The 22,852-nt window shown below is 48.3% G+C and overlaps 1 protein-coding gene and 1 long non-coding RNA gene across 3 annotated transcripts; both read left to right on the top strand.

The window, feature by feature from the left end:
• Nucleotides 1-1,187: 1,187 nt before the first annotated feature.
• On the top strand, nucleotides 1,188-21,626 carry tecrb (trans-2,3-enoyl-CoA reductase b). 2 transcript variants are annotated; one of them, XM_064323489.1, is made up of 12 exons: nucleotides 1,188-1,338; nucleotides 9,781-9,831; nucleotides 12,514-12,565; nucleotides 12,995-13,039; nucleotides 13,692-13,795; nucleotides 16,963-17,078; nucleotides 17,326-17,431; nucleotides 18,042-18,114; nucleotides 19,023-19,066; nucleotides 19,197-19,254; nucleotides 19,480-19,568; nucleotides 20,762-21,626. In XM_064323489.1, the coding sequence occupies exons 1-12, from the start codon at nucleotides 1,324-1,326 to the stop codon at nucleotides 20,933-20,935; spliced, it is 927 nt and encodes a 308-aa protein (XP_064179559.1). In that variant the 5' UTR covers nucleotides 1,188-1,323; the 3' UTR covers nucleotides 20,936-21,626. The 2 variants fall into 2 exon arrangements, with proteins under 2 accessions (XP_064179559.1, XP_064179558.1); XM_064323488.1 differs by lacking the exon at nucleotides 1,188-1,338 and having other exon boundaries at nucleotides 9,498-9,831.
• On the top strand, nucleotides 1,345-7,248 carry LOC135248661 (uncharacterized). Its single transcript, XR_010328470.1, has 2 exons — nucleotides 1,345-3,606; nucleotides 3,678-7,248. It is a non-coding gene; the product is annotated as an uncharacterized LOC135248661 (long non-coding RNA).
• Nucleotides 21,627-22,852: the final 1,226 nt, after the last annotated feature.

The following is a 22,852-nucleotide window of genomic DNA, read 5'->3' as shown; positions in this document are numbered from 1 at the left end:
ATTGCCACTTTATTTCCATGTCAATTTACTGCTAGAAATCTCGTGACATGTGCATGCTGGTTGGGTTCATTCAAAATAAATAAAAATAACGCAATCTTTACCTCTAGGTGAGGTGACCCCTGAACGTTTCTAAAAGCTGGATCTCTTGAGCCACACCTCTCAAGAATGCAATATTGCAGGGCTACCGAGAGAAATCCAGGACAATATTCTATTATTACATTATCCCCAGGCCCAAGACGATATGTACCAGTTCACAGACTGTTGGGACCCAACCTCATCCAGGGCCCGGGACAACGTAACCAGTTGTTACCCCCTGACGGCGGCCATGCGTGCTTGAAAAATGTTAAATACGAGTTACGTATCTGTATATTCCCAGCACGGTCGTGCAAAGGACAGCAATACTTGATATAACCAGTTTCTGTGCTATTCTTCTTAATGAACTTTTCTGTCCTCTCAGTTTACAGATTAATTGTGTTTCAGCCATAGTTAGCCCTCTAGTTTTCATAATGGAGTATGCCGTATATGACTCCAAATGCAGTTTTCACATATTTAGCCAAAGGGTAGAACCAAGACTAGACACTCACTGCTCTTTTATTTGTGAACAATCCATGCAAAAGGCAACATCTCAGCAACAGTTAGGACCTGCGAGTAATCGGTTAGCTTATTCTGCAGAGCTCAAAATTGAGAGGACTCAACACAAAACAACTGTTTTTGTTAAATGGCAAACCATATACACATGTAAATACAATTAAACAAAAGCTGATTGTCTGTGCTTTCATATCATATTCACTTTTGATCTCAAATCCAAATGCCTTAAGTATATATTTAAAAATAACATCAAATCAATTGAGGTTATTTAGTGTGCCATTCCTCAACTGAGATTTCCATCGTGTCTGCCCCGATAAACTCATCTTTAGCGTTTGATGATATATGGTTTATTTGATTTCGCTGGAGAAACAAAACATACATGCTATCACTGCGTGTCGCTCGAAACAGATAGAAAAAAACTTTTTCTTAACAATAAGCTCTCCAAAGTATTGACATCTCAGTAGATGACACAAGGTGACACAGATTCGACTGGGGCGTCCGATATCCCGGCATTCCTATTAGCCCAAAAACATCATTCTATCGAGGAATCCTTTTTTCCTATTCGTTATTTTATAAGTAGGGAGGCGATGCCAATTGGCTGCCTTGTTGTCTACTCCACGGATTGGCGACTGAGAAGCCTCTTTTTCAACTGGACAGTTTCACAGCCTTCTCGTTCTCTGATTGGATTTCGTGGCTGTCAGACTCTGTGCAGAAAAGCGAGTTCAAACTGCCAAGATGAAGCACTACGAGGTAAGATCCTAACATTGTAGATAATTTTGAACCTCGTACAGGTTTACCGCATTTTATATTTCGAATAGAACTCCCCTGTAAATTCATGAGAAACAGTATAATCGCATGATGCTGATGGTTGTGTCCGCAGGGGTAAATTGGTTCAATTGAGGACGGAAATCATATGGGAGTGATCGCTGTTGTCACAGCCAGGTGATAGTTCAAGCTAGCATGCTAACGACGTTAAATAAAATAGCACAAGCCACTGACTGACTGCAATGCGTACCACTTTGCCAGGGTCGTAAATAATACGGTGTATGTGTGTATATATGTCATTCAGCTTCCCCTAGGAATGCAGATCGATTAAAGTGCTCCCTAAATGTGCTGATTACCCAGCTAATACTCGTGGTTTGTGGTACCAGCTTCCATTGCACACAGTGAATTCACTTCGGGGTTGTGTGGGCGGTGCGACATAAGGCTCTGTCCAGCCGAGTCAGCAACATGACATCTACTTAGCTATCTGGTCGTCAAGGTCTAATGTGTGCTCGCTAATTCCAGAGTTTCGTAATGCTTTGCTGGTCCTGCAGGTATCAAAGATACATACACTGACATTATGATAAGCCACTATTGGCCAGCAGCTATCTGTCGCTGCAGTAAAATGTTGCAATGTCTCGTGTTGCAGTGTCTCGTTTATTAAACTCGTCTAAAGTACTAGCTCGTTATGCCGATGCGGCCCTGAATCGGGATAATCTATGAGTGTCCGTTATCTACGGCTAACTCGCAAACCATTTGTTTAGCATGTAACTAGGAATGTGGTTGATCTGGTTATCGGTTTATATTCCCTGATAAGACAAGTCTAGTTAGCTAATTTATCGATCACACGAATAACTTTAAGTGGGTACTGTATTTGCCTAATTTGGAAGATGTTTTATATTTACAAAGGCAAACTAGTGTTATTAAATGTGTTAGTTTTCACTCGGAAGTGCACGGGTTAATTTATTAATGTAAGCATTCCTGCTACGCTACATAGAGTAGCCAATATGGCATGGCATATTGAATATTTCGCTGAATTAGTTATCAGAAGGCTAGTTTCTGGAATGATAAATTATTGATAAGCTGGCACATATTACAAGACATTGCTGTTAACTGACAAACGAAATCGTTTAATGGATGCTGATACTGGTTCTTAGTAAACGCACACACACATACCTAAACTTTAACACTCATACACACTGCATTCTTGCAGCGTCAAACACACAGCGTCACTCTATGTCTTAACGCGGTTATAAATACATTTCTCTGTGGAATCCTAGTGCTAGCGGCTCCCATATTTACTTTTCTTTCATCACCAGTGTTCAAGAGGGCGACTGGGATTTGTAGGCGGTGTGAACACAGAAACTATTGGGACAGGCAGAATGACTTGCCAAAAGTTGTGTTTATATCCAAATTGATTTAGGCAATATGTCTGCTTAAATTTTGGAGCATGTAATCATCTTTATGGCTACCCAGTTTATATAAAAATACAAACTTACTGTCCATACAGGCTACAGATGCAGTCATATTAGATGTCCTTGGGTGTTTCAGAGTATGAGCAGTATTGGCTTGTTTCTGAGTTGGAGTTCTGGTCATTTAAAAAATGTGACCCATTGACCCATTCTATGAAGGAGGGGACAGCATTACAGGCCAGGCATTGTAACCAGTAATACAGTATGTTTCAGTGCCTTCCATCATATTATTAAAAATAATTTTAAAAATGCGTGAGTGTGTTCGAGCAGAGTAGCCTACATACTGTAGGATAAACTGTAAATGTCACCTTTGAGAAGATAAAACCTCAAAGATGAACGTCTAACTGTGCAGAAATATAAACTCAATGGCCTTTGTGTTTTTCTGAACATGAGTAAAATAAAATAGAACTGCATCAATGCATGATTTCTTCTCAATAATAAACAGTAATTGCATCCTGAATGGTGGAGAGTGTTTCTGGAAATTTATGTATTCTGTTGTCCAGGTGCTACACATTGCTGGCATTTGAAGTGAGTTTCGTCTCTGCACCATGAAGCACTTTGAGATCATGAAAAGTGCTGAATAAATGCAGTCTAATTATTATTATTATTATTATTCCACAGAGAGAGGCTAGAGGGTAATAGTTAGCTAACGGACAGTTTCAGAGACACAAAGGTTACACCCCATGGAATCTGGGCCTGTCTGTTTAGCCGCTTTTCCACCGCATGGTACCGGCTCAACTCGACTTGACTCTACTTGACTTTTTTGGTTTTCCATCGGGCAAAAGTTGTGGATAGTACCTGGTACCTGGTACTTTTTTTTGATATCCCCTCCGTCGAGGATCCAAGTGAGCTGAGGTGACGTGTTAACACTACAGACCACTGATTGGTCAGAGCAATGCGTTTCATGCGGCGTCGCTAATGACGACCAGCTACATCGATGGGGGTACTATCTGCAGTGGAAAACAAAGTGCCTGGTACCAAAAGCGAGTAGAGTTGAGTTGAGTTGAGGCAGTACCATGCGGTGGAAAAGCAACTTTTGTGAAGCTACTAAGGAAGACTTCTTGAGTGCAGCACCAATGCACCATACAATGGCTGATGTAGTGAAGTATAAAGTATAATGGCTGAAATCTGCCAGCAGGGGGAGCTAAAAAGTAATGATTTTAGGTCGTTGATTCAATGCCAGAGTATGAAAGTTGTTCTGCCCAAATGCGTCGTAGGGGTTGGTCGTAAAAGTGCTGCTTCGATCTGAGACCGCAGTATTTCAGAAACTCCGGACACCCGAAACCGGGACAAGAGCAGTGCTATTACCATGGTGTAAATTCCTGAAGCACTGATACTTAGTAAATGACGCTAGAAGATGGCTACAAGGCTTCCCACCCTCTCTGTCCAAATCTAGAGCTGTCTCACTTTCCCACAGTACATAGTGTACAGAATATCTCAACTCACTTAACATTTGACTTAAATATAGCCAAAGTTTTGTTTTTTTTTTAAGTAGAAAAAAGCTTTAAAAAGCACAGCTGTTTGCTAAGTTCCTTTCCTGGTGCAATATGCTGACTTTGTAGCTTGTTAGCAGTATCTGCAAAGCATTACTTCACCTGTCTCAGATTATCAGTGGGGTTGGTTTCACATGGTCCTGTCCCAGCGTCACCCTTTACCACCAAGTTCCCCATCTCCCCATCACACCTCAGGTCCCCCTCAAAGTTAGCTGTTTAATTGAACCCTGGGGTGTGCTTGCAGAGGGGGTTACTGGGTGCAGGACGGGGGTAAAATGTAAATGAGAGCACTGACCTGTTGCCGTGGGTTCAAGCTCCCCGGCGATGCTGTCGAGTTTACGAGAGAGAACCTTTTCACTGCCGCGGCCAGTCCGGCAATCGCAGAACCGCCCGGCTCACCTGCCGTCCCTCCTCCTCTTCCTCATCTTCCTCTTCCTGCTTTGTTTAAAACAAATGTAGGCAGACATGAGCCCTGTCTATACACACACTGTGCTTCTGTGTGTGTGTGTGTGTGTGTTTGTCTATGTGTGTGTTTTTGTGCGAGTGTGAATGTGTGTGTGGGGTCCCACTTCACACTGCCTGGTTATTTATACTCACTCCACCCCCCCAACCCCCTCCAGAGGGAGGGCACAGCTTCCAGAATAACAGCACCCTCCTGCCTCGTGCCCACTGCTACTGCTGTCTGAGTAACACTGACATGCTGCCACTGAACAACACAGACACTGGGTAACACTGACACACTGCCACTGAACAACACTGACTCTGGCCCTGAGTAACACTGACACTCACTGGATCAGAGTAATACTCACACTAGCCACTGAACAACACAGACACTGGGTAACACTGACACACTGCCACTGAACAACACTGACACTCACACTGCCACTGAACAACACTGACTCTGGCCCTGAGTAACACTGACACTCACTGGATCAGAGTAATACTCACACTAGCCACTGAACAACACAGACACTGGGTAACACTGACACACTGCCACTGAACAACACTGACACTCACACTGGCACTGAACAACACTGACACGCACACTGGCATTGAACAACACTGACACTCACACTGGCACTGAACAACACTGACACTCACACTGGCACTGAACAACACTGACCCTGAGTAACACTGACATGCTGCCACTGAACAACACTGACACTCACACTGGCACTGAACAACACTGACACTCACACTGGCACTGAACAACACTGACCCTGAGTAACACTGACACGCTGCCACTGAACAACACTGACACTCACACTACCACTGAACAACACTGACACTGGCCCTGAGTAACACTGACACTCACTGGATCTGAGTAATACTCACACTGCCACTGAACAACAGTGACACTCACACTACCACTGAACAACACTGACACTTGCACTGGCAATGAACAACACTGACACACTGCCACTGAACAACACTGATACTAACACTGGCAATGAACAACACTGACACTGGCCATGAGTAACACTGACACTCACTGGATCTGAGTAACACTCACGCTGCCACTGAACCACACTGACATGCACACTGGCACTGAACAACACTCACACTCACACTGGCACTGAACAACACTGACACTGGCCCTGAGTAACACTGACACTCACTGGATCTGAGTAACACTCACGCTGCCACTGAACCACACTGACATGCACACTGGCACTGAACAACACTCACTCACACTGGCACTGAACAACACTGACACTGGCCCTGAGTAACACTGACACTCACTGGATCTGAGTAACACTCACACTGCCACTGAATAACACTGCTACTGGGTAACACTGACACTGCCACTGAGTAGCACTGACACTGGCACCGAACAACACTCAAACTCACACTGGCACTGAACAACACTGACACTGGCCCTGAGTAACACTGACACTCACTGGATCTGAATAACACTCACACTGAATAACACTGACACTCACACTGCCACTGGACATAGACATGGCTTGTGTGTGTGTGTGTGTGTGTGTGTGTGTGCGAGAGAGAGAGAGAGAGTGAGCGCATGCATGCCTGTAAGTGTCTTCAGGGCGTCCCGTCTCCTGGGTCACTGTGTTCCTGTGCGGCAGTGAGCACCTGTGGGACGGTCCCAGACAGGGGCGATACGCAGGCTCAACCCCTGCAGCCCTCAGCGAGTCTGGGGCCGCCCCGCGGGGCACAGCGGGTATTTTTAATATCTAATCCCCCCGGTAAGCTGGGCACGGGGCGCCGTGTCCCTGGGCAAGCGTGGGGCTCTCTGTGCACCCGCCCGCGTTGTGTGGCATACGCATACTGGACGTGCCCCCGCCCCCCTCACATGCTCAAAATAATAGCCTGCCCAGCATTCTCTCTCGCCAACTGCAGGGCAGCCACCCCCCCCCCCCACCAAGGAGCTCTCACACCCCCTAAACAACCCCCACCATCCCTCTCCGCCCGTCCCGCCGCCTCCCCAGACGCAGTCATCCCCGACCCCCCTGGGAGGCTTCCCAGAGTGTGACTTCCAGAGACCAGCACCTTCTGACCCTCAACCTCTGACCTTTTGCATACCAGTTTGTCGAGAGGAGAAAGCGCTGTGGTTTTCCGCGCTCAGGGCGGTGTCATTCATGAATGGGGGGGGGGGCTGCAATTGTGGAGTGGGGGCGTCGGGGGGGGGTTAAGTGGCGTTCAGTCCGTTTGGAACAGAGCTGTGACCTTTACCGTCCTGCCAGTGTGTCACGCCCACATATTGTCTGAGCGCGTTGTTATTGAGCAGTCAGACAGTTGAAATTTAAGGGTGGGAACATTGCAGAGGGAGCTTAGGGGGATTTGACATGGACACATTGCTAAAGCTCACTGACAGGTCTATGTTGACTGAACATAGACCTGGCTATCGGACATGGCTAGGCTGTCGGTACAGGTTGTGAGCGGGAAAACCAACGGTGATGCGTTCTGATGGTTCTCGTTTTTTTGTACCCTTAGAAGGCAAATCAGTGGGGTGTAAGGGTAGGGACAGAGTGGTGTAAGGGTGGAGACAGAGGGGCATAAGGGTAGAGACAGAGGAGCGTAAGGGTGGAGACAGAGGAGCGTAAGGGTGGAGACTGAGGGGCGTAAGGGTGGAGACTGAGGGGCGTAAGGGTGGAGACTGAGGAGCGTAAGGGTGGAGACAGAGGAGCGTAAGGGTGGAGACAGAGGGGCGTAAGGGTGGAGACAGAGGAGCGTAAGGGTGGAGACAGAGGGGCGTAAGGATGGAGACAGAGGAGCGTAAGGGTGGAGACAGAGGAGCGTAAGGGTGGAGACAGGGGCATAAGGGTGGAGACAGGGGAGCGTAAGGGTAGAGACTGAGGGGCGTAAGGGTGGAGACTGAGGAGCGTAAGGGTGGAGACAGAGTGGCGTAAGGGTGGAGTCAGAGGGGTGTAAGAGTGGAGACAGAGGGGCGTAAGGGTGGAGACTGAGGGGCGTAAGGGTGGAGACAGAGGAGCGTAAGGGTGGAGACAGAGGAGCGTAAGGGTGGAGACAGAGGAGCGTAAGGGCGGAGACTGAGGGGCGTAAGGGCGGAGACTGAGGGGCGTAAGGGCGGAGACTGAGGAGCGTAAGGGGGAGACAGGGGCGTAAGGGTGGAGACTGAGGGGCGTAAGGGTGGAGACTGAGGGGCGTAAGGGTGGAGACAGAGGAGCGTAAGGGTGGAGACAGAGGAGCGTAAGGGTGGAGACAGGGGCATAAGGGTGGAGACAGAGGAGCGTAAGGGCGGAGACTGAGGGGCGTAAGGGCGGAGACAGAGGAGCGTAAGGGCGGAGACTGAGGGGCGTAAGGGTGGAGACAGAGGGGCGTAAGGGTGGAGACAGAGGGGCGTAAGGGTGGAGACTGAGGGGCGTAAGGGTGGAGACTGAGGGGCGTAAGGGTGGAGACTGAGGAGCGTAAGGGTGGAGACTGAGGGGCGTAAGGGTGGAGACTGAGGGGCGTAAGGGTGGAGACTGAGGGGCGTAAGGGTCGAGTCAGAGGGGCGTAAGGGTGGAGACTGAGGGGCGTAAGGGTCGAGTCAGAGGGGCGTAAGGGTGGAGTCAGAGGGGCGTAAGGGTGGAGACAGAGGAGCGTAAGGGTGGAGGCAGAGGAGCGTAAGTGTGGAGACTGAGGGGCGTAAGGGTGGAGACTGAGGGGCGTAAGGGTGGAGACAGAGGAGCGTAAGGGTGGAGGCAGAGGGGCGTAAGGGTGGAGACTGAGGAGCGTAAGGGTGGAGGCTGAGGGGCGTAAGGGTGGAGACTGAGGGGCGTAAGGGTGGAGGCTGAGGGGCGTAAGGGTGGAGACTGAGGGGCGTAAGGGTGGAGGCAGAGGAGCGTAAGGGTGGAGACTGAGGGGCGTAAGGGTGGAGGCAGAGGAGCGTAAGGGTGGAGACTGAGGGGTTGTAAGTGTGGGAAGATCCAAGGGGTCGGGGGTGGGGGGGGGTGTCGACTAAGTTGCAACAGTCTAGGGCATTATCACCCCCTAACAGTGTTTGTGTGTGTGTGCGTGCGTGCGTGTGTGTATGTGTGTGTGTGCTGAGTTTGTGACTTGCCATTACAGCCCAACAAGTTCTAGACAGGACCATCTCCAAAATAAATAAATATTAATGGCAATCATTTTTCATATGTGCAAATGTTAATCACATGAGGGTGTGTGTGGTTAATGGAGCTCAGGGCCCTAAAAGAGGACTCCTAAATGGGAGGAGTCAGCAGAAAGTGGGGCGGGGTAGCAGGGGTTTAAATTTAGCCGTTGGGTGGGGGGGGGGGGTGACGCTGTCAGTCAGAGCTCACATTTCCTGCATGATGAGGCAGCTCTGCAGGTGTTGGAGGGGGGTGGGGGGGAATTATGTTTCCTCCTCTTCCAATCTGTCCAGCCAACCTTTCCACACCATGCACTTGTCCTGGGCGAGAGAGAGCGAGAGAGAGAGTGAGAGAGAGTGAGAGAGAGAGAGGAATCTGCAGGATTCTGCTGGATTCCACAAGATTCCAGATTCATTTCATTTTTAAAAATCATTGCTCTTGTTGTTTCTCCTTCCCTGGGGAGGAAAGGGCTCTTTTTTTGGCGGGTTTTTGGGGGGTATTGTGCGTTGGCGCGCCGGGCCTGTGCCCAGGGGAAGACCAGGGGTTATAAAAAGCTGCTGGGGGGTAGGGGGGGGGGGTGGGGGTAGGTTCGGGAGGAGGGGATTTATTTCAGCAGCTGACAGCGTGTTCCTCTGTACAGCAGCAGGGAACAGGAGGTCTGAGAAGAGAGAGAGAGAGAAGCACAGGAGTGGATTGGGGAAGAGGGAAAGAGGGAGGAAGAAGAGAGAGAGAGAGAGAGCAAGAGAGCGAGGTTACACGCAGACAGAGGAGAGGAAGTGAGGTGTCGAGGTCATGGATGCCCTGGCACTAGAGGCCACCCAGCCCAAAAAGCCCTCCCCGCCTGCCGCGCCCGTTCCCGCCAAACGCCCCAAACCCGCCAAGAAGGCTAAAAAAGCTGTGGTTTTCTTTGAGGTGGAGATCCTGGATGCCAAGACCAAGGACAAGCTCTGCTTCCTGGACAAGGTAAGAAAAAGCTCTCGTGTCTTTCCTGCCCAGGGCTTGAGAATACTGGAGCAGACTTGGACTTAGGTGCAGCCCAAAACAGATGTGGGTGCTGCTAGAATGAAGTCAGGTGTAAAGTTCTAAAGTTTTGCCAGAAGAAATTGTTTTTTTTCTTTTGGGGGGGTAAATTTATGTCAGGAAATACTGAATTCATAAAACCGACCCAAAAGGCCCGTTAAAAGAATAATGGCAACCTTCACTACAGCCTGTCGTGTGGGTGCAGTCGCCGCTGAGCATTGAAGCATGTAATTTGTTGATGCTCCCTAAGTCTTTGGCTCAGCGTGCAGCAAAAGGACACGTTAGAATAAATGGCGTGCACGCATGTTACCGGGACAACCTGTACATGAATGTCGGGTTGGGGTGTAAGGGGAACGCTGGGCACCTGTAAGAAAGACGGAAGACACACAGGACAATTTTTATTTCATATTAAACACCCTCAAGACAGTAGAAATAGAAATGTCGAGTAGAAATGAAATGTTAAACTGTGTTAGCAGTTAGCACAGTCACACACTGATGGCGGGAACATGTAAACAGATAGCGACTTGCCGGGGTGTGAACTGAGGACGCGTGCAACGCACGCACATACTTGGGTGTAAACGCTAACGTAAACCTCGAGCAAAGATGATTCCAGGCCTCATGGTGACTCCCCTCATGTCCAATGGGAGTGGGTGTCAGTAGATGGTGAGGTTGCTGATGGCACAACCTCGCCAACTTATATTTTGTGATAGTATGTTAATTTGCTCATTCACTTTGCCCTATAATTGTCTTGTTCAGTGATAGCACTGATCTGTAACGGTGTTACTGTTAAATATGACTTTTCAGTGAAGGATAAGAGAAAAATTCATAGATTTACAGACCTGTTGTTTCTTTTTGCTCATTTTCAAGCAGTTTTTTTTTCCCTTAATTGACGTTTACCTCGGCCTTTCCAAGTTTCATTGCTTTCCATGGCCTGTCCATGTGACCTCATGAATATGAATAAATAAATATCAGAAGTGTTTCCCGAAAATGTCTTTTAATTTTAAAAATCACAAACATAAAAAAGAAAACTCTTATTGAAAGCCCAGATACATTGCATGAAGACGTTTCTGTTGTGTATACACGTAGTGCCTACACATATCAACACTCGAACAGCGGTTCCCAAACCACGGGTCAGGACCCACTGGTGCATCGTGGGAAGTTTTGAACGAGGCCACAGCGTGGTACTTGGAGAACATGACTTACTGTCCGCCGTCAGCCGACGCATTCGAAACAGGCAAACGAAATGCTGCACCTGTTACGTGCGCTGGTTTTCCACGCGCGTGACTTCGAAAGACATTTTAATTCCTTGTGTGTGAGGGTGAATCTGGCCGGAGTTCAGTCAGGTGCGGCTCCCGTAACCAGCGTCCCCTCATTTGGCCTCGCGGGTCGTGGGGGACCCCCGTAACGGAAACAGCTCTGCACTCCTTCCTCTCTGAAAGTGGCAATGTTCACACATTCTCTCTGTTTGTCCATCGGTTCCCACCACGCCGCGGATGTGATCATCAGAAACCACACTTACAGACTCTAAATTTGTGCTTCTGAAACGAGGTGGAAACTAGAAGGCGTGTGTATATTTATCCTCACTTTATGTCAATGGCCATTAATGAAATGGGACGAAGAGTTAGGTTTCAAACTAAGAGTGCGTGTAATGATCTCAGTCCGTCTTAATTTGTTTATTTGGTTTTTTTTTTTCATAAAATTCTAGTAAACTAGCCTCAGTAGTCACGTACACACACACCCAACAGCTGCTCATACAACTGAATCCTGTGCTGATGTCATAGAAAACCTGGCATTCCTGTGGCGTATGGCTGGCTTTGGGAGAGAAAGGCCGTTTCGTATTCTCTGCCTGTCTGCATCGACAGAGGAAGCGGTGCTGAAGTCTTACCACTGGAGACTCGGGGCAACAGAAAGACACGAGAGTAACTGACGTAATGTGTGTGTTTAGTCTGGGAGGTTCAGGTGCTGTTCAGCCCGAAATGAGATTCCCTCTCCATATCTGGATCGAGCTATCTGTTGTGGATAACTCGTTCAGATGTGTTACATGGGATGCCCGAGTCCTTGGCTGCTAAACGGTTAATAATATTACGCGTAAGCAAGTGTGTCTGATGAGCGACATCTCCACACCCGCCATGCATGCACCACACACCGCAGCCCGCATTTGCATGCGACCACATGATACACACACGACGCATCCGCACACCACACACACACCAGCCTTGACCTCAGTACACACACCACGCAGCCGCATGCACGCACGCACACACACGCACACCCGCATGCATGCACGCACACACACGCACACCCGCATGCACGCACACACACACACAGCCTTGACCTTTCAGTACTTTTCCTTGATTAAGTGTAACTGCAGGTGTTCTTAATGTAATTACAGTGAGAAGTCCGCTGTATCGAGCTAACTGCACGTGTAGCAGATGGGTAAAATCCAGTTATGAAGAAATAATTGCGTTTCTGCAGCAATGAAAGAAACTTCTTCGACCGCTTTTCCTCTCAGTGTTGAGTCTGTCAGTTTATGGCGGGTGGTAGAGGTGAGGTTTCTTTGACCGAAGTTTCACGGTTTCTCAAAGACGCTTCTCTGTTCTGTTTTGTTTTGTCTTGTCGCGTCAGGTGGAGCCAAATGCCACCATCGGAGAGATCAAGTCCATGTTCCACAAGTCCCGTGAGTACTGCAGGCTCAGCTCCAGATTACCGACTGTGCCTCTTAGGGGCTGCTCGACGGCGCACTGGGTGAAGGCACCGTGCTGTGGTGCGTGGATGAGCTTCACAGCCTCTGGTTGAATCCGGACCACGCCGACTGTGCTGACTGTGGCCAGTACCGCCACAGGGCAATGGGTGCTTGCGTTGCCCAGGGTACGGGAGGGTTCACTTTGTTAGGGTTTGTGTTTCATTGCTATTTACCACCCCCCCCCCCACCCCCGAACCGGGTACCCATGTACTACATGCCAAAGCCGCATAAGACAGTGACCTCCTCAGTCGAGCAGGACAGAAGTCCTTTACCTGCTACACTGCCTGTGTCCAGCTAAATGGGATGGATCTGAATGTGTGTGTGTGTGTGCTGACCCTGCCTGTCTCCCTGTGTCTGTTTCAGACCCACAGTGGTATCCGGCCAGACAGTCCATCCGCCTCGACCCCAGTGAGTGTCTCATTCGCAGCTCTGCACAGACAGGGCCTTTAACCTGAACCAGCCGTACTCTCATTTACCTGAGTCTGTGTTCACCTGTGTGAGTGAGGGTGTGTGTGTGTGGTATAAGCGTGTGTGTGTATGTGTGTGTGCAGTATAAGTGTGTGTGTGTGGTATAAGCGTGTGTGTGTATGTGTGTGTGCACTATAAGTGTGTGTGTGTGTGCACTATAAGCGTGTGTGTGTAGGTTGTGTGTGAGTAAAGTATGTGTGTCTCAGATGAAGTCTCTGAGACGAGTGAGTGTGCACTATAGCCTGTGGTGTCGCATCTATTAAGCTGGGAGCCAGATGTGGTCAGTGAGTACCCAATTGCAATGCACACACATTTCTTATACACATAAAATGTATGTATACCGTAATACACACTGTAGTGCTTTGCGCTCACACAAGCGTTTCAATTATGTACTTTCACGCTATATTAAATACCTGTTGTGTGGTATAAGCGTGTATGTGTGTGCGCACTATAAGTGTGTGTGCGGTATAAGCGTGTGTGTGTTTGTGTGCGGTTTAAGTGTGTGTGTGTGTGGTATAAGCATGTGTGTGTGTGCGGTATAAGTGTGTGTGTGCAGTATAAGTGTGTGGTGTAAATACTGCTCCTTCCTCAGAGGGGAAGTCTCTGAAGGACGAGGACGTGCTGCAGCAGCTCCCTGTGGGGACCACCGCCACCTTCTACTTCAGAGACCTGGGAGCACAGATCAGCTGGGTCACTGTGAGTACCCACACACTACTGCCAATGCACACACACACTTATATACTTATACACATACACACACTTATATACTTATACACATACACACATACACACACACACACACACTTAAATCGCACACACACACACTTATACCGCACACACACACACGCTTATACCACACACACACACTTATGTACTTATACACACACACACTTATACTTACACACACCCACATACACACACTTATGTACTTACACACACACACACACTTATATACTTATACGCACACACACACACTTATATACTCATACCCACAGTCTTACACTTAAACACACCTCCTAATACACATACACACATACAGTATATACTTACACACACATACACACTCAAAAACACGCATGCACACTCACTCACACACACACACTCACACAGAGGGTTGAGGCTGTCTGCTGGTGTGGAACCTGCTGAACCTGATCTGGAGGGGGGGGGGGGGGCGGCAGAGGCAGGTATGTGGGTCATGCCCCTCCCCAAGGCAGAGGAACCTGATCTGGACCTCGGGCATGAGGGGGGATCAGGATGGGATTGGGTGGGGCGAGGGGATCAATGATGCGGTTAACCTGTTACTGCACCTCCTACTGTTGTGTTCTGTCGTGTTGTGTTGTGTTGTGTTGTGTTGTACAGTGTTGGGTTGGGTTGTTTTCTGTTGTGCTGTGTTGTGTTTTCTGTGTTGTGCTGTGTTGTGCTGTACAGTGTTGGGTTGGGTCGGGTTGTTTTGTATTGTGTTATGCTGTGTTGTGTTTTGTGTGCTGTGCTGTATTGTGTTGTGCTGTGTTGGATTGGATTGGGTTGGGTTGTGTTGTGTGGACTTAGTTCATTCATCTGTGGATACAGATTTCCACAGGGGGGAGCACACAGTTCTCTGCGTACCCGGACTGTGACCGTTGAAGGTGTGAGGACCAGCGGGATCCTCTGGCGCTATATTTGGGGCGTCTGTAAGGCCGGCGGTGGACCCCGGACGGGGCTGTTCCTGCAGGGTCTCCCTGCCTGTGCGCCGTGCGTTGCGTTAATGTGTCTCAGGAGATGGGCCCAGATTAAGCTCCCATCACATTATCCCCTACCGCCACCGGCAGCTTGCGCTGGAGCATCCGCCAATCACACGGAGGCTCCGCCCTCAGAGCACATGAGGGAGGGAGGGAAGGAAGGAGGGAGGGAGAGAGAGGAGCTCTACTCTGGGCCCCCCAGGAATGAGAGAAAGGGGAGGAGGGAGTGTGGAAGCAGGGAGGAGGGGGCGAGTGTAGCTCTGTCTGCCTCAGCTGAGCCTTTGTCATGTTAATTACCGCCAGTGCTCTGTGTCGATTAAAACCAGTGCTCTGTGTTGATTACCTCCAGTGCTCTGTGTCGATTAAAGCCAGCGCTCTGTGTTGATTACCTCCAGTGCTCTGTGTTGATTAAAGCCAGTGCTCTGTGTTGATTACCTCCAGTGCTCTGTGTTGATTAAAGCAGCGCCTGTGTTGATTACCTCCAGTGCTCTGTGCGATTAAAGCAGGGGGGCTCTTGTTGATACCTCCAGTGCTCTGTGTTGATTAAAGCCAGTGCTCTGTGTTGATTAAAGCCAGTGCTCTGTGTTGATTACCTCCAGTGCTCTGTGTTGATTAAAGCCAGTGCTCTGTGTTGATTACCTCCAGTGCTCTGTGTTGATTAAAGCCAGTGCTCTGTGTTGATTACCTCCAGTGCTCTGTGTTGATTAAAGCCAGTGCCGATTAAAGCCAGTGCTCTGTGTTGATTACCTCCAGTGCTCTGTGTTGATTACCTCCAGTGCTCTGTGTCGATTAAAGCCAGCGCTCTGTGTTGATTACCTCCAGTGCTCTGTGTCGATTAAAGCCAGTGCTCTGTGTTGATCACCCTGACTGTCGAGCACCTGTATATCCCTCTGAGCAATATCTGGGCTCAATGAGTCATGCCTGGCGCTGTGTTTCTTTGTCGGCCGGTTCGGGGGCCCAGCAGACGGGTGACATCGGTAGAGGAACGCCCGCAGGAGTTTGCAGCGGCTTCACCGAAGTCACGCTTGTGAAGGAAATGCGCGGACCGGGGTTCGAGGCCCAGCTCCCGCTGTTCTCGCCCTGCTCCAGCCCCTCGGAAATGATCCGGAACCTTCCTCTGTTTTCACAGCCACGCACGCCGGTCACGCACGCCGGTCACGCACGCCGGTCACGCACGCCGGCCACGCACGCCGGCCACGCACGCCGGCCACGCACGCCGGTCACGCACGCCGGCCACGCACGCTGGAATCCCGCAGGTTGGGTAACGGATCTGAAGAAGCTCCGCTTAATAAGCCGCTGTAATGAACTTGGCGAGAGCTCGTTGGATTGTGCCGCTGAACTATTCAGAGCGAGAAAATTAAATTACCAAACGGCGTCTTTTACTGCTTAACTGCAATTTGATTCGCCGATGATAAAATGGATGCGCTGAACGATTTTCAGTTTTCAGTTGCGCGTGAGTTCTGAGTAGAAAAGTCAGGTCACTGACCCTGATGCATGCTGGGAGTTCCTTTACATTTTGCGCACACAAAAATGACCAGCTTTAATCTCCCTTGCATGATTAATTTCATTTTTGTGTAAAGACCTTATAGTGTGAAATTGTGGTAATGTCATGGAGTGGATATACTGCAAAGTTGTGATTTATGGATTAGCCCAAGCAGGCTAAGTTTATGGATCCGTAGAAGCTGGCCATTTGTAGAGGCAATATTGCACATCTGATGTATGCATATTCATAGATTTCTATGCATAGATTTGCAATCATGTGTCATAATTCATGTTCCTTAAACTGAAATACAACGCAGTTCAGATGCTGGATCACTTCATCCATGTCGGCGAGCCCGGGGGGGGGGGTTGTCTTGTCTCAGATTGGTCAGGGCAGACATGGCCATGCTTAAGATCCACAGTACTCTTATTTTTTTTTCACTATATATACACCATTGTTTGGTGTGTGCAGTCTTACAGGTGTATCCAGGTGTATAATTTAAGACTTATTTCTCTCTCTCTCTCTCTCTCTCTCTCTCTCCCTCTCCCTCCCCTTCTCCCTCTTATCTCCCTTGCCTCTCCTCCCTCTTCTCCCTCTCCCCCCTCTCTCTCCCCTTCTCCCCTTCTCCCCCTCCTCCCCCCCTCTCTCGCTCTCTCTCCCTGCAGGTGTTTCTGACAGAGTATGCCGGGCCACTCATCATCTACCTGCTGTTCTATTTCCGGGTTCCCTTCATCTACGCCCCGAAGTACGACTTCACCACCAGCAAACACTGGGTTGTGCAGTAAGTATCTCTCCTGACTGTACTCTGGCTATGGGTAGGAGATAGGACAGTTGTGACGCCACCTTACTGGTGGAAGAGAGAGCTGCACCAATCACAGATCACCTTGGTAATGACCAGTATAACAAAGCTGACTGTGATTGGTCGATGCTTTGTGGTTATTTTTCAAGCTCCCACTCAGCATTAGCCGGGAATCATGTTATCATTAGTAATAATAGCTAGTCACACCGCTTATGCCTGTCTCCCTCAGTCTAGCCTGTATGTGTCACTCCTTCCACTACGTCAAGAGACTCTTGGAGACCCTGTTTGTCCATCGCTTCTCCCATGGCACTATGCCCCTGCGCAACATCTTCAAGGTAACAGCAACAGCGCCTCACGGGGCGGGGAGGGGAACTACAGCCCTGTTACTTTGTCGATTGGAGATGGTATGGTATGGTAAAATGGTATTATATGGGCAGGTTACAACTCAGGGTGTTAGACTAGTAGGTAACATGGGTAATCCTAGCAGAGCTATGTGCATTAATCATTTAAGTCCAGTTAATACCTAAGATGACCAAGGCGACTCTTTCTTAAGAATTCGCTGCTGTGATTGGGCAAGTTGAATGGCCTGCAAAGGCTGTTCACACGGCTGCAACTTCTCTCTGCAACGTTCTGAAACGGTTTCGTTGTGTTGCAAAATCTTTGGCCTGAACTGGGCTTAAAAGTGCAAGATCACAAATATGTGGTCAGAATGTTCTAATGCTGATGCAACAATCATGGCTGGTGACTGAAAGCAGTGGAGCTCTAGAACATTCCAAAAGACCTACTCTTCAAAGGGTTAATGTGCAGGCCCCGCTGTGTTGTGCTTTTCAACCTCTGTTCACCGTCTTGAGCCATGTGACCTTTCTGTGACCTCCTGACCTTGCTGTGACCTCCCACATGCCCGCACACCTGTCTGACACACGTGTCGTGTTTGGATCCTTCCAGAACTGTACCTACTACTGGGGCTTCGCTGCATGGATGGCCTATTACATCAACCACCCTCTCTACACGCCACCCAGTGAGTACATACCGCACACTGCACATGTGATATACAGCATGTTTACGCTGCACGTGTTACGTGCACACTGCACATACGACATGCTGCTCAATAACATGCATTACATTACATTACATTATAGGCATTTGGCAGACGCTCTTATCCAGAGCGACGTACAACAAAGTGTATAACCATAACCAGGAACAAGTATGACGAAACCCCTAGAGAGAAGTACCGGTCCAAGTACAGGGAACAACCGCATAGTTCAACTTGGACCCTGATGGTTAAACTGATTAACACTAACAACGAGAACGGCAACAACGCAGTCTATGGAAAAATAAAAATAAATAAAAATACAAGTAGTCGTTAAGACAGGCACATCAACTAAGTCACATGCATGCACACAATCGTCACACACGGCGTAGTACATGCACAGCACATGCGATATTCATGCTGCATGAATCGCATCCGCAGCACATGCATGCTGCACACGTCACATGCACAGAAGCATTTACTGTACATGCTGCGCGCGCTATCGTCATTTGTGTTCTTAGCGAGCCCCCTTTTCCAGGGTGACGTACGCAGCTAACAGTGTTACACAGGACCCACTTATAGAGGCTTTTCAGGGAGTATGCCTTTCTGATGGGCACAGCCGCTGCTGTTCTTCTAGTAATCAAACCTGCAACCTCCTGTTGAACCTGCACCACATCGTGCTCTGTGTCGGGAACCCGTTTTCCTTATGAAATTCCGAGTAAGATTCCTAACAAAGTGCTCAAACACATATACACCGCATACGGCACATTGACATGACAGATCTTGCATATGTCGCACATACGTGCGGTGCATTACATACAGAAACACGTATGCTCTGTGCATGTTATGTGTGGTGCCTATACATTCGTGTGACCACCATGTTTCTGTGTTTGCAGTCTATGGAGAGCAGCAGGTGAAGATGGCCCTCATTATATTCCTGGTAAGAGCCAATGGCTGTGTTGCTGACCTCACTTCCTGTTCTCTTCCGATGGCTGTGTACCCCTGTCAGTGTCAGTGCTTGATGTGCCGCTTGCTGCCATGGTAACATTCTGTTGGTCTTCTGTCCTCAGTTCTGCCAGATTGGAAATTTCTCCATCCACATCGCCCTGCGCAACCTTCGACCTCCCGGTGAGCAACCGTGCACATTTTCACACACACACACACACACTCACACACACTCACGCACGCTCGTGCACGCTCGTGCGCCCGCACTCAAAAAGTGCTTCATGTAGCGCCCGTGTACTGTGACTTGTTTTTAGGTGTGCCTGACTGTTTTATTGTGTTTCAGATGAGCACATGGCCCTGGCCATTTCTCACTCTCATCTCCTCTCTCTTCCCTGCATTCTCCCTCAGGTTCTAAGACCAGGAAGATCCCGTACCCCACAAAGAATCCCTTCACCTGGATCTTCCTGCTCGTCTCTTGTCCTAACTACACCTATGAGGTGAGCGCAGTTGGCCGGAAGTCCACAGGGGGGCGCCAAATGGCCCTGACTTGCACGTACAGAAATCTGAAATCTGTCCCGCCCGTTCTTTATCTGCATGGGACAAGTTTGTTCTGATGCAATAGGCCACCAGCTGAGGATTGGTTTATCCAGCGGATCCCGACACAAATCAATTTTGCGATTTTTGAGATGGTACCCCAGGCGTGTCAAACTCAAATTCTGGATGGCCAGAGTGTTCTACAAATTCTTTGTGGTTTCCTTCCAATCATCAGCCAATTTAGGCTCCTGCTGCAAAATGTACAGACCCTGTATGCTAATCTGGGACTTAAGTACTTAATTATGTCAATAAACCAGAAGATACTGGGGTCTAATACTGCTCATCTATACATGTAAGGTTCCTCTTTGTTTGGAAGCATTGCCCTCTGTTGGCAGAAAGGGGTAGTGATCAGTGCTGTGGAAAAAAATCCACATGATAGAATACAAGACGTGACAGAAAAGATTAAAGACTGAGCAGGAATAAAATTTCAGAGCAACACTGAAAGAAGTTATGTAAAATGGCAAATCAGATGAAAATCCCCAGCGTTAAATATGATTGTTTGTGGTTATGTCACTCGACAAATGTATTGATCACTATTTTTAAAGATCTTTAAGCGTGATGTCAGGTAATACGCGCATTCTAATGAGCTTCTAATTAGCCAACCCTGCTACTAGCCTAAGGGCAAATGCATCCGTGAGAGAGCGCTTGAGGTTCCTGCAGGAAGTAGAGCAAGACATATTTCACTCAAAAATGACTAAAAACAACGAGGAAGCTACATGAATTTATGCATTTTAAAAACCTTAAGGAATACTAACAACATTCTACGGGTTCTGTTGGAAACTGTTGGGGGCCAGTTTAATGATCTTTGAAGCATGCCAAGAGCCTGATTTACAAAGACCCCTTCAGCATGTGCAAAAGCTCTTAGTGAACACCAGACTAAGAACATGACCAATGATTGGTGCTGAACAAATACTGTGATGACCAATCATTGGTCATGTTTCTTGTTGTGAGCGCTAGAAGGTTCTGCGCATGCTGGAAGTCTTGGTAAACGGGGCCCAAAGTGTTCTCCATGCGCTCTCTCGCTCATCGTGGTCACGGTGGCTAATGCTAACCGAAGCGCAGCGCGGTAATGCTGTGCGGCCTTCCTCCCTCACAGCTGGGGTCCTGGCTGGGCTTCACCCTGATGACCCAGTGCCTGCCGGTGGCCTTCTTCACCCTGGTGGGCTTCGTCCAGATGACCGTGTGGGCCAAGGGCAAGCACCGCAGCTACCTGAAGGAGTTCCGTGACTACCCCTCCCTCCGCTCCCCCATCCGGCCCTTCATCCTGTAGGCCCCCCCCCCCAGATCCTCGGACCATCTCCAGACACACAAGATCCAGCTCGCTCCAATCGGGACTTTGCTTTTCTGGGAGATTGCTGCTCATTGGCTAGTGATGGGAGAAGGTTGGGCTTCATGAATCCCCCCACTCCCCAGTGGGTGGAGCCATGTGTTACCAGGCAACCACTTACTTCGACCACTTGTAGTATTTGGCTTTGGAGGCTGGAGAGGGAAATGTGTTTTGATTGGTTAGTACAATGTGTCAGTCATTGGGTGGCACGTTAGCTTCATCCGGATTGGGAGGTTCATGAGGTCACCCAATCCCATCCCCATCATAAAGGAAGTCAGTGTATTGGTCTGATGTGAGTGTCCTTGGGTTCTGTCTATTTCTCACATTAATTGGGTATATTGTAAAAAAAGGGCTCATTAAGAGAGGAATAAAATAACAATTGTACTTGTTAGTTTAGAACATCAATGTATCAAAATTGGTCCGTGGCATTGGGAACTTAATGTTTTGTTGATAAATGTTGTTGAGCCAATTTCTTGATTAAGAAAAAAGAAAAACATAATATTTTAATAGGCTTTCTTCCATGAATCCAAACCGTAAAGCACTGGAAATGTGTTTGCCCTGTAATCTAGGCAACTTTGTTCTTTTGATCTATGTAAGGCTAATTTCTTACAAAAAAAAGTTTTTTTCTGTCTTATGTCTGAATGATTCATTACTGATTTCTCTTGTTTACTAAACATACTGTTTACAGCAGTGTCTACTGAATATACTGAAAGACTAAGCCCAGTGTTCTGTGTGTGTGTGTGCACGCACGTGCACGCGTGGGTGGGTGTGTGCATACTTCCTGCTCAACCATGAACATACATGCATATGTGAGAGAAACAGAGAGGGAGGGAGAGAAGGAGGGAAGGAGAAAAAGACGGCGACTACAGTCCCTACCCTAGCCACTCCTCCAGTCTTGCTGCCTGCGGATTGGTTGACAGCACGGATAATCTGCATAGTAACCAGATATTATTTTCTCCTTCTGCGGGCCTTCTGTATCTGGGAGGTTCTGATCAGTAACATGGGTCTTTTGCTGTCCAGCTTGCTAAGCTAGTTATAAACGCTCCATATTTAGCCGCAGTCCTTCGTGAATATTCATGGCGAGCCAGCACATCATAGCCATTAGAGTTATCCAGAGTGACTTTCACAACTTTTTACAGCTTTTACATTTACATTGCATTCATTTATACAGCAATGCAGGTTAAGTACCTTGCTCAAGTGTACAACAGCAGTGTCCTACCTGGGAATCAAACCTGTGACCTTTAGGTTTCAAGACCAGCTCCTTACCCATTATACTACACTGCTGCCCACATAGCAGTTTTAGCATCAACTTTTTTTTTTTTGGCAGAGACAGGATTTTCAGTGCTATGCACACAGAACTGTATATTTGGCTGGTGCTTAGAACATCTGTATCAACTATGAGAGCTGCTGTTTACTATTCTGAAGGAATTTTCTTCTCCAATTGGAACACATTTGGCATATCTCAAATGCAGGCAGTTGGATTTTAAACCAATCTGCTGCTGTGATTCGCTGGGGGAAACGGATACTCTCAAAACAGAAATTGACGGCAGTCTTTTTTTTCTCTGGATTTATTCTCTGTGCCGCTTGTGAGTTTTATGGACACTTTGTACAGTGTGTGAAGAATAGCCCAACACCAGACATGAGTAACAAAGAATGGGACTTACTTTCTGGCGCTCCCGTTTCATGTCATCACCTGACCAATCACAGGGCAGATAATTTGTCATGTGACTGAGCTCCTTCTGTGTATGGCTGGGAAGTGGAGTGCTGAAGGCGGCAGCCATTTTCTCCAGCTTTTCCCTCAACAAAAGATTCCAGGTACAGTCTCAGAGTTTACATAATTCTAATAAAATAAGTTCACAG

This window comes from Anguilla rostrata, chromosome 2 (genome assembly GCF_018555375.3).
Source record: "Anguilla rostrata isolate EN2019 chromosome 2, ASM1855537v3, whole genome shotgun sequence".
Classification (NCBI taxonomy): Eukaryota; Metazoa; Chordata; class Actinopteri; order Anguilliformes; family Anguillidae; genus Anguilla; species Anguilla rostrata.
The sequence above is the reverse complement of the archived record's forward strand: the minus strand, read 5'-3'. Positions and strand labels throughout refer to the sequence as shown.